Source organism: Asparagus officinalis, chromosome 1, assembly GCF_001876935.1.
Source record: "Asparagus officinalis chromosome 1, Aspof.V1, whole genome shotgun sequence".
NCBI classification, from domain to species: Eukaryota; Viridiplantae; Streptophyta; class Magnoliopsida; order Asparagales; family Asparagaceae; genus Asparagus; species Asparagus officinalis.
The window spans coordinates 130,728,285-130,741,899 of NC_033794.1; the positions used below are offsets into that span (position 1 = coordinate 130,728,285).

The following is a 13,615-nucleotide window of genomic DNA, read 5'->3' on the forward strand; positions in this document are numbered from 1 at the left end:
AAATAGTCAGAGGAAGAAAATAATATCGATAGATAGGACAGAGATCACAAAAGTCATAGAGAGAGTGAAACATAACAAAAACCAGCTATAACATGATCGGTGCGATTGTCAATATTTAGCAGGCATAGCTGAATTTTGAAAAATGTATGTCGTTTGCGATTGTGTTCAACATATATGAATCTTTATCTGATTTGGAAAAAAAAAACAAAGGAAAAAACATATATGAATCCATTTAAAAAAAATGAATCAATAATATTAATATGTGGAATATATAGATCTAATTAATCTAAGGTCAAAACAAGCGTACAAATTATCCCTAGCTCATCCCACAGCAGAACAGCAAACAACAATTGTTTGCTGACGTTGGCTTTCTTCCCTTGGCGTTCCTCCCCTTGGACAGTCCGATCAAATCCACGTCCTTCTATTAAAAATCCTAGACGCCGTTTCGGTATCGGCCGATCCGATACGCGTCCCGCTACATTTCTAAGAGAGAGAGGAGAGCGACGATTGCTTTGCTTTCTCTCTCCTCATCAAATATTTGCAAAGAAGCGTAAGTAATCCTCAGATCTCAGCTCGATTTATCGATTCTAACGATCCGCTGATTGCATGCTTGAATCTTTTGTGAGATTCCTGCCATCGATTTTGTCAAATTAGCACGTTTAGGGGTTATTGGGATTGCGTGTTGTCGATTTTTCCAACCTTTTTTTTTCTCCAAGATTTTACTTTTGGAATGATCACTCTTGTGTCTTCATCTTTTCGATTTTAGGTGGCTGGTGGTGGGATGGACATTGTTCATCTCTGAGCATCGAAAATATCGGATCTTTTGAAGGTGCTTATCGACTTGCGGTCAGATCCTTGTTAACCTCTCATTGTTTGCATGTTATGATTTTAGCATAGTTCTTTTCGATCAGAAAAAGTAGTTGCGTGTACTGACGATGGACAATTTTAGGCCGTGTTGATTGTCGAATCACTGGAATGTTGGCAAATAATGAACTTGTCGATGTTTTTAATGAGAAATAGGAATTGGTGATGCTATAAAGTATTAATATTTGACGCTATAGAAGTGTTTACTACTAATTGTTGTTCTAGAGTTGGCTTTAGACTAGGATACAGAGATTGATCTCTGGAAGTTTATGCTGAAGAATGCATCTTTTATGATGGAAGGGTGATATCTTGCTTAGAATAGTGCTTCGTATCTGCAATGATAAATGAGTACGTAAAATGGGCGTCAAGCTCGTCTATAAGCTATCGTCATGAAACTATAATCACATTTGGTGCAGAATTTGAGTATGTAAGCTGTTTGGCTATATAAGTCATTTAAAAATCAGTGGACTTCAACTAGAAATACAAATATACAATACCAGCTCATCAAATTTCCTGTAGAAGTGAGGACAATATGACTAAAGAGTCACGTCACTCATCATTGAATTTTTGAGACTTGGATGTTTAGTTTGGCATGAAGAAAACCACATAATTCTAATACCCAGAAAAGATGTATATGTAAATACGTATTACTAGATTTTATATGTATTTCTGCAAGCAGGTTTTTATGTGCATGTGTGCACCTTTTTTTTTTGAGGTGTATGTGTGTGACTTATGCATGTGATTTTCATATGCATGGCAAGAATATGCATGCATTGTGTATTTATTTGTCCATGTCCATGCATAAGTACAAAATGCTTGCATTTGATAACGAAATAACTAACAACAGAAACTTAATTGATTTTCATATAATTGAACATTGAACCCATATGTGCAGCGGGCTTGCCTGGAGTATATACTGGTGTATGTGGTCACCACTTAGGTTTTTACCAGAAATCAGATTATCAGATATGGCGAGGTGTTCCCTTGTTATGTTGGTTGACTCATTTATTTAAAATTTCATGTCTAATCATCTACTGGGTCAGCTAAATGGATCTGATCTTCTAGAGTATCTTACCGCAACATATTTAATCCAGCATCAGACTATTTTTTTGGAGTTTTTTTATGGGGCCAGGGAGGGAGTGGAAGGAGTGGAAGATGCTGTTGAGTGGTTACTAGTTACATTCTATCCTTCTGAGGACTATCAGTGAGCCAGAGCCACTGGTCAGTAAGTTGCCTCCGCGATTCTTCCCCCAGACCTGTTGTTCCTGCAGTTGTGGTTAATCATTATTTTCTTCTTTTTAGTAAGATATCAGATCGTGTAATCTAGTTTTTGTGATAACATTCACTCTCAAGTTGTCAATTTGTTGAGAAACCAAATATTTACTTCCTAAATTTTTTGATTTATTTGCTTAAAGTAGAGATTTTTGCAAATGTATCCTTTAAACTATTGTCTAATAACGCATCTGTAGTCATTGCTTGTAACACTCTAAATAGTGAAGAGACCCTTGTAGGATCGGCCGGCTAAGTTCTTTGGTGTAATGTAGGTCCATGACTTCAAGAACTGATGTAGCTAACATTTTGAGGGAGAAACTGCGGCAAGCTCCATAATTGAGTGTGCTCATGCAAGTGTAGTGCCAATGTTAAAGAAAGCGCCGCCTAGGTGCCTAGGTGGGTTTATTTTATTGTTTAACTGGAGGTAGAGGGGTTTTGCTGAAGGTCAGAGTCTGTGAATGAGGTGTTTGGAGTGGGTGTAGGAGGTTGGAGGATGCGGAGGCGTCAACAAAGGAAATCACGATCGCGACCTAAATGGTGCAGTCCGCATAAGCGGTCCATGCTCCTCAGGTGCTGCAAAGACCTAGGTGGACAACCTAAGTACCGCTTAGGTTTAGGAGGGCCCACAGTCCGCTTTTTAAAACATTGTGCTAGGATTTATTACTTCCTTGGAATTCCTAGCTAGAGTGTAATACAACTTTTGAGGATTAAAAAGACTGATAAACGAACTGTTGAAAATTTATCCTTAATAAGGTGCAAAAGGCTCGTAAACTGCATTTTATTTATTGTTCTTTATCATTTTCTTGACTGATCTTTTGCAGTACTTATAGAAATTCAGGCTGAGAATAGACTTTCTGCTTTAGTTTGGACTCGGACTTGGCTCCGAATGATTTCCCAGTTCTCATATGGACTGGTTCTTGAAGGCTAAGCCTGTGAAACAATAATATTAATATGTGTTAAAGAAATTCAGGCTGAGAATAGACTTTCTGCTTTAGATAGTTGTTTTCAACTACTTCATATGCTTTCTTGTTCTTGAAGGCTAAGCCTGTGAAAGATGAATCATTTGTGTGTGTAGTTTTGAAGTCTTTTTATCTAAATGGGATAATATGCCTTGGTATCCAGCTACAGAGTTGAACCAAATGCAGTCAAATTTGCAAGATGCTTCACCAATGCTACAACAGGAAAGCTCTATCTTACCGCAACCTATGGATTTGTTTGTTAAAGAGCCGGTGGATATTGTTAAGGTGAATGGGGAGGCCAATGCTGATGAATCTATCAAAAGTTCATCTGACAATGCTGCAGTTGACACTAGAGAGTTGAGCGAGACTCGGGTAAATCTTGAAGATTCTCCGTCATTGTTGAAGAAAGAATGTTCTACATCCCTCCGACCTACCAAAAAGAATCGTAAAAGGGCACTGCATAGAGCTGAAGGTGATGTAGAGAATGGTGGTGATGAATCTATTGGTAATAGTTCGAACCAGTTGGTGCTTTACAATCCTGATACCATCAATACAATCGAGAACACACTTCCGGTATCTGAGCACAACCAAAGACTGATAACATCAAATCCTTCTAGCCGGGTATATCCGTCTGTTGGGGCATTCACTGTCCAGTGTGCTAATTGTTTTAAATGGAGACTCATCCCGACAAAGGAAAAGTATGAGGAAATACGTGAGCACATCATGGAAAGACCTTTTACATGCCAGCAAGCTCGTGCATGGCGTCCTGATATAACTTGTGACGATCCAGCAGACATATCTCAAGATGGAAGTAGACTTTGGGCAATCGATAAGCCTAGCATTGCTCAACCTCCGCGTGGATGGGAAAGGCAGCTTAGAATTAGAGGGGAAGGGGGCACCAGGTTTGCAGACGTGTAAGTCTTCACGTTCTCGTTTCTTGGTCATTTCTTCTTTCCTTTTACTTCTACAGTAGCTCAGAATTAGTCTTTCACTTTGCCACAGTAGAAATTCAATATCAGATACTAGCTATCTGTTTTAACTGATGTTGGATGTTCCATGGAATTGAATCTGATGCTTGAATAGCTATATTTTACTTTTTACTCTTCTGATTTTTATATGGTTCATTCAGCAAGGAACAGAAAATAGTATATTTAGTGGCTAGCTGTAAGATTTGAAGAGAAGTTGTAATCATTAGTTGCATATGGAGTTACATGTGAGAGTCAGATCTTCTTTTGGTAATTTCTCCCAGCACAAGGTATCAGTTTCACTGACATACAAGCTCTCCGTTTCCTATTATTTGCTTACCTACACAAAAGAAAGATTCTATATATTGAGCCAAAAAAATAAACCAATTTAAACCAGTACAGATATACAGAAGATTTACTTCTTCATTTCCCTTGTAATTGTGATGATACATATTTGAAAGCATTTTCTAAGTTTATTTCCTTGTTCATGGTAAAGAGCATAATGTAGTGGATTCGTACATGACAATTATGATCTTGCACACAGTCCCCTTGTTTTAGGTGGATGGATGCATCTGACTTTGTACATAGCAGAGATGGACTCCAGAGAGTGATTGCTGTTGAGAATTTGTCACGTGATGGACCATCAATTTCTGTCTTATAGGGTACAATTTATCTCAATTTAAGAAAAGAGAAAATGAAACACAAATGTTTCTGCATTGCTGCCATGATTGTCATTTGCTTGGCACACAGTCTCTCTGTTAAAACTTTTTTATAAGGAGAGTATCTGAGATTCTCTATTACAATATTGTCTTGGGTGGTTTAATGAAGATGTAGGAAAAAGAAACACAAGTACTAGTACTGGAAGTCACTTGTGTTTGGTTCTTTTTGCCAAATAAAGACTTGCGATTTACCAAATTTAATGTCAATAATTTTTTCTGTCGACCATAATCCTCCTTAAATATGAGCATCAATGACGTATTAGTCTGTGGTCTTAGGGGCTGCTTGGTTTGAAAGATTTGCATGTTGGATTTATGCCAATGTCATGAATCCAAGGAATCTACATTTTCTTAAATTTTAATTTTTTGTTTGGTTTTGTAGGATAGTGTGATGGAAAGTTAGTTTTGGAAAAAGATTGTGAAAATCTTTGTTTGTTTGTAAAAAAAGGGTAAAATTGAAAAGATGTTTGTGGGCCCCACTGATAATTGATATTGTACTTAAAATGTGATATAATATTATGTTTTGGAAAGTTCTTTAGACTTTCTTAAAAGAAATTGTACCTTTCTTATGTTTCATGAGTTTTCTAGGATGTTTTATATAACTTTGTCATTTTTTAATATTAAGTGGGGTCCATATTTCTCACTTATCTCTCAAGTTCCTGCCCTTCGTGAGAGGTTTCTGACACCCCGCTTTTCCTACATGTAATGCTCAACCATCTCGATCCTCCCGCTCCCAAAGTGATGGAACAAACAGAAGATTCGGTTGTGGGATTTAAATCTGACAAAAAATTGCAGTAGACCCAACCACTGTCAGTTAATCCTTACTAGAATTCTCACGGATGTAATGAAACAAATAGCCCCTTATTGTTCCATAGTACTTGAGAATGAAGGCAATGATTTTTTGAGTCGATCCACACTACAAAAATATAGTTTTTTAGATGACTAGACAGATTTCTAATAGTATATACAAAATATGTTATGAACAAACGAAGGCTGAGCCTCACATTTCATTATACATTATTGATTGAATGCCTCCACAATTTTGCTTGATGTGCTATCCTTTCACTCTCTGTTCCAAACAAGCATGACTGAAGGAAGAGTGTTTTGTGTTAGGCAGCCAATTACCACTCTTACAACTTGGGTCTCTTTGATTGAAATTTGAATCTTATGGAATGAGTTATTGAGAGCAGACCTGGTATTTCTTGTCCACTGATGTTAGATTGTCTTATTATTATTATTATTATATCACAATCATATATTGTCCACAGTGAAGCCAGTCGAACCATTTCATTTCTTTTCTGTTCTGTATTCTTTATGGAAACAAGTTGGTCAGTTCCTAATGCAAGGATTTAGGATCTGTCATATTTTATTTGTTAATCGAAGGCATTTTACCTTCTGATTGTAATCCATCAATAGTTGGTCACTTCACGTATATGAAGCACAGATGATTCAAGTGATTCTTATTCCACACCTTTACATGTTCAACATTGACGCCGTGTATCAGACACACTGTAGTCATGTTTGCCATGTATCAGACACACTGTAGTCATGTTAGATCTTAAGAAACAAAAATAGTGCATTAGAGCTTTATTTCATTTTTTTCCTAAAAAATTCCTAGTGCGTTGGATGTCATGGATCCATATGTGATCCATACGTCTCTTGAAAAAACATAAAAACAATTCTTTGCCATAGACGCTAAATTAACAAAACACAGGCACTTTGAAAGCATATAAAGACTTCATATACTTGTTTTATATGAGTTAGGTAGGACTTCAATATTGTTTTTGTTTGATTTATCACTTGATTAAAATATATGGGTTTTATTTATCAAGATTTTATATGTCTTTCTTTTTCCCCCTTTAAACAAAACAGCTTAATGTGTATTATATGGGTGCATGCAAATTCACACATGGTCAGGCAGTGTGTCCATAGTTGTTTAGGTTTATATTTCCATCTCCATGTTTTGTCGTATCCTTTGACTGTATGTCTTTGCTTCCTCGGGTGTTACATTTAGGGGAGTTATGGAGTTCAATCAGTATTTCATGTTTATAAATTTAGTGGAAGAAAGGGGAAAAAACATCTCATCATCTACTTAATTCCTTTTCAAGTTTAGCATTCGGCTGGCATTGCCTGTGAGCTGGCAATTCAAGTTTAGACATGTCAATTTGACAACTCTAAAAGGTTCAAATAATGTAAAGCTTAACCGGAGCTCTGTCTTTTCATTTATTTAATATCTCAACAGCATCTATCTCTGAATATTTCCAAGTTTAGCATTTTGCTGACATGGCCTGTGAACAGAAGATTAATCTTTGGTCACATCGATTTGGACAACTCGAGAAGGGTTCACATATTTTAAAGCTTAACCGAGACTTCACCTTTGCATTTATTTAAGAATCACATACCTTTGAATATGTACTGGCATGTTGGTGTTATGAAGAGTCAGCCTTGAAACATTTATTGCAGTTCTCTGTAGGCCTTCAGGGACTTGTTTGGATTAGTTATTGTTAACTTGTAGTTACTGGTATGTAAACCGCACTTTGCTAGCATGTACTGTAGCTCAAAGCTGTAATCTCACTAATTGATGGCCTACAAGATGCGGTTATTTTCATTCTGGATTTGGATGAGAAGAAGGGGAAGCTTTAGGATCTCCTGAATAGGAAAAGCAGAGGTAGGGATATGCAAAGGAAAAGAAAGGGGGAGAAAGAGAAAATGACACTTCTCTTTCTCTTGCATTAATTGGGTGTTTAAAAACCATCTAGTCTGGCGGATTTGTAACTTGTTGTTGATCTCAACTTTCGAGATTTGATATATGCAGGTTACTATAATGCGGACTTGTGGCGACAGTGAAATTAACCTTCTTTGGCATTTTGGAGTTTATGGCTAACTGTAGAAAACTGCAGTAAAGAAAACTTATCAATGGAAGGAAAACTTTAAGCTGCGCACGGGCTATAACACCAGTTTAATTAAATTGAACATTGTCTTAACTCCATAGATGATATTTTTTATCATGAGAATGATACATACAGTATATGTTAGTATAAAATTATAACTCAACCCTCACCATGACTTCGAAGTTTTGGTGTGGTCGAAGGGTTCTTTCACATGATATTAGAGTAACATAGGTTCAAATCCTACCGGCTGTAAATTTAAAGCAATCAAAAACAAAAATAGATAATGCTGCCTAAGTCTAGGTTTCAGCTCACAAAAGGGCACATGGCAACATAACTTTCTTTTTTCCGGTGGTTTGGCGGGTGGGGCGGGGGGGGGGGGGGGGGGATGCTTGTTATAAATTATAAAATCTAAAATCATAACCCTCAACCCTCACAACAACTTCAGATGGCGTTGTAGAAAGGTACTTCGACAATATATTTAGGCCCACAAATGATATGGCATTCTGAGCTACTTTCCTTTTCTTCAGATTCATTCTCTCCTTTTCCTCTTGAAAAAGCAGCCCCTAGCGTCTTTTCCCCAAAATTGGTAATACTGGGATCAATCTCATTTATATACTTATTTCCTAACATGCATAATAGGCAACATGTATGAGTTAATCAGGCAACACAAGGGTTCACATTTAAAGAAAGAGTTTTGCTTTGGTGCTCGATAATAGGAGTTTTTGAATTATTAAATTGATAAACATACTAAACAGTGGCTGAAAAAAGGAGGGGTGATTTTGTCTCTCCAAATTTCTCTCTTTCCAAAAACTATCGCTTTACCTAATACATCCCTCCAGTATTTCTGTTAGGTCCCAAAGAAATAGAAATGCACTCGAGGCGACCAGATTTTCTTTTTTCAAAATTATTTTGAATGAAAGGGAATAAAAGTGCCAGCCAAAATTAAATATAAAACTTCTAAACACAAACCAATATAAATAAGACAGGATATTTGAAAGGAGAATGAACTGCTTGATAGGAAAAGAAACTGAGTTTTGATAGATTAAATAGTTAATTTTTCAAAGGAAAAAAAATAAAGTTGAATATAGATTAAATCACTTAGTTTAATTAAGAAACATATCTAAAAACTTGGTGGAAATTCCTGTACGTGAATGATTAGTGGGAAGGTTATAACAAGCCCTAAAATCTGATTTATCTTTACCTTTTTCTTTTTTAAAAAATCCATTTGAAGTTGAAGTTAAAAGTTATTTCTCTTTACATATTTGTTTCCCAAAATAATCTTTTTTATCTACTAGAAGTTGGGTTATTTATGATTTTGGGTGTGGAACACCTCCTAACTACCTTATCCTTAAAATTCTGCTTGTGAGAGAGATTTTCAAGGGAGAAAATTACAAAATTTGCCGCCAGTGCTCCTTTGAAGCACCAAAGCTGTTGGCTTAAAGAAATACTCATCCTTAATAAATTCACCACTGTTTTCTTTCCTTTTGTTGTCACCTTTCTAACTAACAGGTCGAGTTTATGAGTGCAATGAGGAAACTTAATTTCTGCAGTGAATGCAAAGTAATGGGTTTCCGTTATGACACCACTTCAGTAAAAGTGAATATTTGCCCGTAATTCAAGTTCAACTGCCCTTTAACACAAGCTTTTCAAATTTTCTGTTTTCAGGTACTATGTTGCTCCATCTGGAAAGAAACTGAGATCCATGGTTGAAGTCCAAAAGTATGCCCAAATGTTCATTATCTTCTATTTATTTGCAATGTATGGCTAGAAATTTTAAATTCAGTATGAGGCATCAGAGGATATTTTTAGAGTTAATTATGTATGTGCGTTTGGTAGTTGTATTTGTCCCATTGAATGGATTTATGTTCGAGTTTGTTTTATTATTGTTTATGAACAACTTAAAGTTTTTCTCCAGCCTACCAAACTGCATTGTAGGCTACTACAATGGCGATACATCGTGTTCATCTTGGCGATACATCCTGATCATCTTGATCAAATCATTAAATGTATATAAACAAAATTATGTGTTATGAAGATTACTAATTCATCTATTGGTTGAAAAATGAATTCCATTCTTAGATGAATTAGAAGCTTTCAAATTGCATAATCTTCTGTCGTATACGTTTCCTTACATGTAGAGCAAGATGAACTCTGTGGATCACTCATTGTGGTAACCCATTATGTCGTTTGGTGGGACAAACTTTATGACTGTTTTTGGTGAACAGACTTATAAGAATCTTCCAACAAGCTCTTTAGTTTGTTTTGTGGAACAACGGATCACTATCTGTTATGGGTTTTGTTCAAGCTTGATAACTTACATTGACTTTTATGGTTTTGCAGGCACCTGCTAGAACACCCAGAGTACAATGAACAAGGGGTGAAATTATCTCAATTTTCTTTTCAGATCCCAAGGCCTCTGAAAGATAACTATGTGAGGAAACGACCTACACGAGTATCAAATCCTGATGGTGGTCTTGGATTGTCAATGCCTCTGGAACCAGAAGAAGGTATGAAAAAAGTTAAATGGTTCTTTCATGAATCTGTAGACACTACTCTGTAAGATATCTATGAAGCTCTTATTAATTTTATTTTTAACTTCAATGTGGAATCTGTTATGCTACTAGTAACATCAGATTAGTGCCTTTTCTTCCCCTTAACTGGCGCTTACCTTAATGGCTGGCTTTAAGTAACTCGTTATTTGGAGAAAGAGAAAATAAGTATCAATATGGACGACCACAAATCATCAGTACTTGTAGGCATGATAATGTGATTTTCCAGTCTGACATGGAAGTTCTCCTGAAGGCAACACAGTCATCGCTATCTATTGTGATCCACCTACACATGTATGATGAATGCACACACGAATTAACATACAAGCATTACATGTATGCTCAAACCCACATGTATGATGAATGCACACACGAATTAACATACAAGCATTACATGTATGCTCAAACCCACATCCATCTTACAGCCTCAAAAGAGGAAAACAGTAAAAGATGACAATTCATATAATACAGTTTCATCTTGAAAAGGGCCTGACATGCTCTTTTATGTGCATAATTGGTGTATATTTTTGTAAGTGCCTTGAGTCTTTGACAATTGTCTGCGGCCTGCGCAGACAGATATAGAGGCATGCATTCTCACATTTGTTCACATCTTTGTGAGCACGCATTTTGATGCCAGGGAACCTTAGTAGAGAAAAATGTACCCATTTGTTTGTATGAATATATGTATGGTTGTCGTTACATTTTTTCAATTATGTACTTGATAATAGAGAACCTTGAAAGAGAGACATGATAAATATAACAACTCATATTTCATTTCCTTTTCTAGTAGTAATGTATCTTGTCATATTCCTGACGAGCAGTTATCTTGTCATAAATATGTTTCAGATGCATTATATCTTGCCTTCTTATTGACGAGCGGTTATGCTTGTATACTTTTACATGCCCGTGTCTGTATGGATGGGCATGCATATGCTATAGATGACAATTGATACAGCGAATATGGAATTATTGATTACTGGTTATACAACAAAGAGAGATGGAGAAATGCACAACTCGTGTGCTGTTTTTATTTCATCTTTCGTAAGGAAATTTTTATGTGTGTCATATAGAATCCTTCTGAAATATTCACATGCCATTCTCTCTTTTTTTCTTTTCAATATGCAAGAAATTTTCCTTCTGCCAATGCTATTGGTTTGGTGGATGTATGTGTTCCATAGTCTTGCTAATATTAACCATGGGATTGTTTTGATGGATATTATACGTCATGCGTGCAATACTTTCCTTTCACTCTGTCACATTCCTTGAGGTTCAGTGCATAAATGCAATCTTTCTGCCCATTTATTTTTAATATAACAGCATTGTAGTTTAGTCCATAGATTGTGTTTAATGTTTCTAAACGAGCTACCAAAAGATAAGACTTGTGGTGTGTCTCATCTCACATTGTAATCTATGGGCCTCGCCACTTCTATCTCTTGGCAGTTCATTCTGCTGAACAAGGTGACTGCTTATATCCGGTATCCCTATCTGTTTACTACTTTAGCAGCATACACTTTTCTTATTACCACCTTTCGAAATCTCTCATGCTCTACGAACATCGTTCAGTGAATCCCCTGTCATGGGTAGAGCCAACAGCTGAAGATCTTCCGGTCCCTCCAGCCAACGGCAGTCCAGTTCATTGCCGCCCGTGTTCTCAGTCGTCATCACCTCCCACACCATCGCCATCACCGTCGAAGACGAAGAAAGGTACCAAGCCAAGGATATACATTAAAAATAGCAGCAATGGTAATTGTTCAGGCGTACAACAAGCTAAAGAGAAGGGCTCTGAAGAGTCTCCAAACATATGAATAGCTGTTTCCTCTGAGCCGTCGCAGTTTTTGTGAGCTTGTGATGCTTCTCTCATGAGATGGTAGTTTAATTGTTTGGGTCCTTAAAGTTTTATTTGTTCTTTTGGGTGGGTTTACTTTGGAAATGGGGGATGGCTGATATGTATACATGCTTAGAAAAAAAAAGGTGCTTTTATTTTGAAGTTTTACTACATGATGATGATGGAACCTTGTGGAACAAAGAGATCCACACGGTAGATTATATATATTATTACAAGAAATGATTTTATGGAATTTTATATTACAATCAGTTTGTAGAAGCATGATATTTTATCATATTCATATTTATTATTATTAATTACCAATGCATACACGAATACAAGCATGTATCCTGCAAGGAAAATCAGTATCCTTGTCTGTAAAAAGATTTCCCCACATCAGAAGGATAGCGTTGAAGCATCTCTTGTTGTTTAGAGAATGGTGGTCTTGTATGCATAGTATTGGTTTCATCAGGGATATCAAATAGGAAAATGTTAGGGACATATCCCCAACCACACCCCCTCTCTCATTTGCTACAGTACATCGGGCCCCACATGAGATTTTAAAAAATTTAAATCCCATGTGGGGCCCGGTTAGGGGTGTGCAACGGTCGGTTCGGTTCGGTTTTTACCAAAATTTGAACAACCGAACCGAACCGCCTATAATTCAAAACCGAACCGAACTGTTGCAAGTCAGTTCGGTGCGGTTCGGTACGGTTTGTTCGGTTCTAACTTCATCAAACTTCTTATCAAACAACAAACTGTGTTAAAGAAAGAAAAAAGATATCAACAAAGTAGGAGATTATGAAGTATAAACACTGATATAATAATATTTTTTTAACCCATAATGATTCAAAAAATAAGTTTAGGGTTTGAGTATTTAACTCTCTAGGGACGAGTCGGGTAGGGTTTGAGGTCAGAATGTGTATTATTGCACTATATTCGGTCGGTTCGGGTTGAAAAGTTTTCAAATCGACTCGAACCGCCCTACTCATAAAACCGAATTTTCCGGGTCGGTTCGGGTCGGTTCGGTCGGTTTTTTCGGTTTGGACCGAACCATGCTCAGCCCTAGGCCCGGTACACTGTAGCAAATGAGAGAGGGGATGTGGTTAGAGTTGTGGTTGGGGGTGTGCCCCTAGTGCCCATTGATTTTTCACGTGGCTGTTGTTTAGTGAATGGTGTGGTGGAAGGTGTGGTTTGTGATGTGCCCGTAGTGGAACTCAACTGCTTATGTCATCATGATTTGTTTCTGGCTGACAAAGTAGAGGTGTCTATATGCGATGAGAAAGCTCACAGGTTCAAGTTTTCATGCAAAAATGATTAGAAATTATTTCATCTGCTTTTATAATAAAAATCTGCAATCTCCAAATCCAATCTTTTTTCCAACCAAGCTACAATTCATTTTGGTCTTTTAATAAAGAATCTCTATTAGCAAACTACTACCCCAGCTGCCAATAACACAAGAAAGAGGGCTCCTCTGTAAATAATCCCAGCTGCTCTCGTTACAACGTCCGTTTCAGTTATTTTAGAGAGAGAAAGAGAGAGAGAGAGAGGAGAGAGAGCGCACAAATGGCGAT

General features: G+C 36.9%; 1 protein-coding gene across 1 annotated transcript; it reads left to right on the forward strand.

Annotated features, from left to right (window-relative positions):
- Window positions 348–12,361, forward strand: LOC109821454 (methyl-CpG-binding domain-containing protein 2-like). The gene is made up of 6 exons (XM_020387658.1): window positions 348–550; window positions 767–829; window positions 3,259–4,009; window positions 9,333–9,386; window positions 10,008–10,174; window positions 11,780–12,361. The coding sequence occupies exons 3-6, from the start codon at window positions 3,276–3,278 to the stop codon at window positions 12,019–12,021; spliced, it is 1,197 nt and encodes a 398-aa protein (XP_020243247.1). The 5' UTR covers window positions 348–550; window positions 767–829; window positions 3,259–3,275; the 3' UTR covers window positions 12,022–12,361.

Coding starts and splice junctions, on each gene's coding strand:
- LOC109821454 (XM_020387658.1), top strand. CDS start 3,276: ATGCAGTCAAATTTGCAAGATGCTTCACCAATGCTACAACAGGAAAGC. Junction 4,010..9,332: donor GGCACCAGGTTTGCAGACGT/GTAAGTCTTCAC, acceptor TTCTGTTTTCAG/GTACTATGTTGCTCCATCTG. Junction 10,175..11,779: donor GCCTCTGGAACCAGAAGAAG/GTATGAAAAAAG, acceptor AACATCGTTCAG/TGAATCCCCTGTCATGGGTA.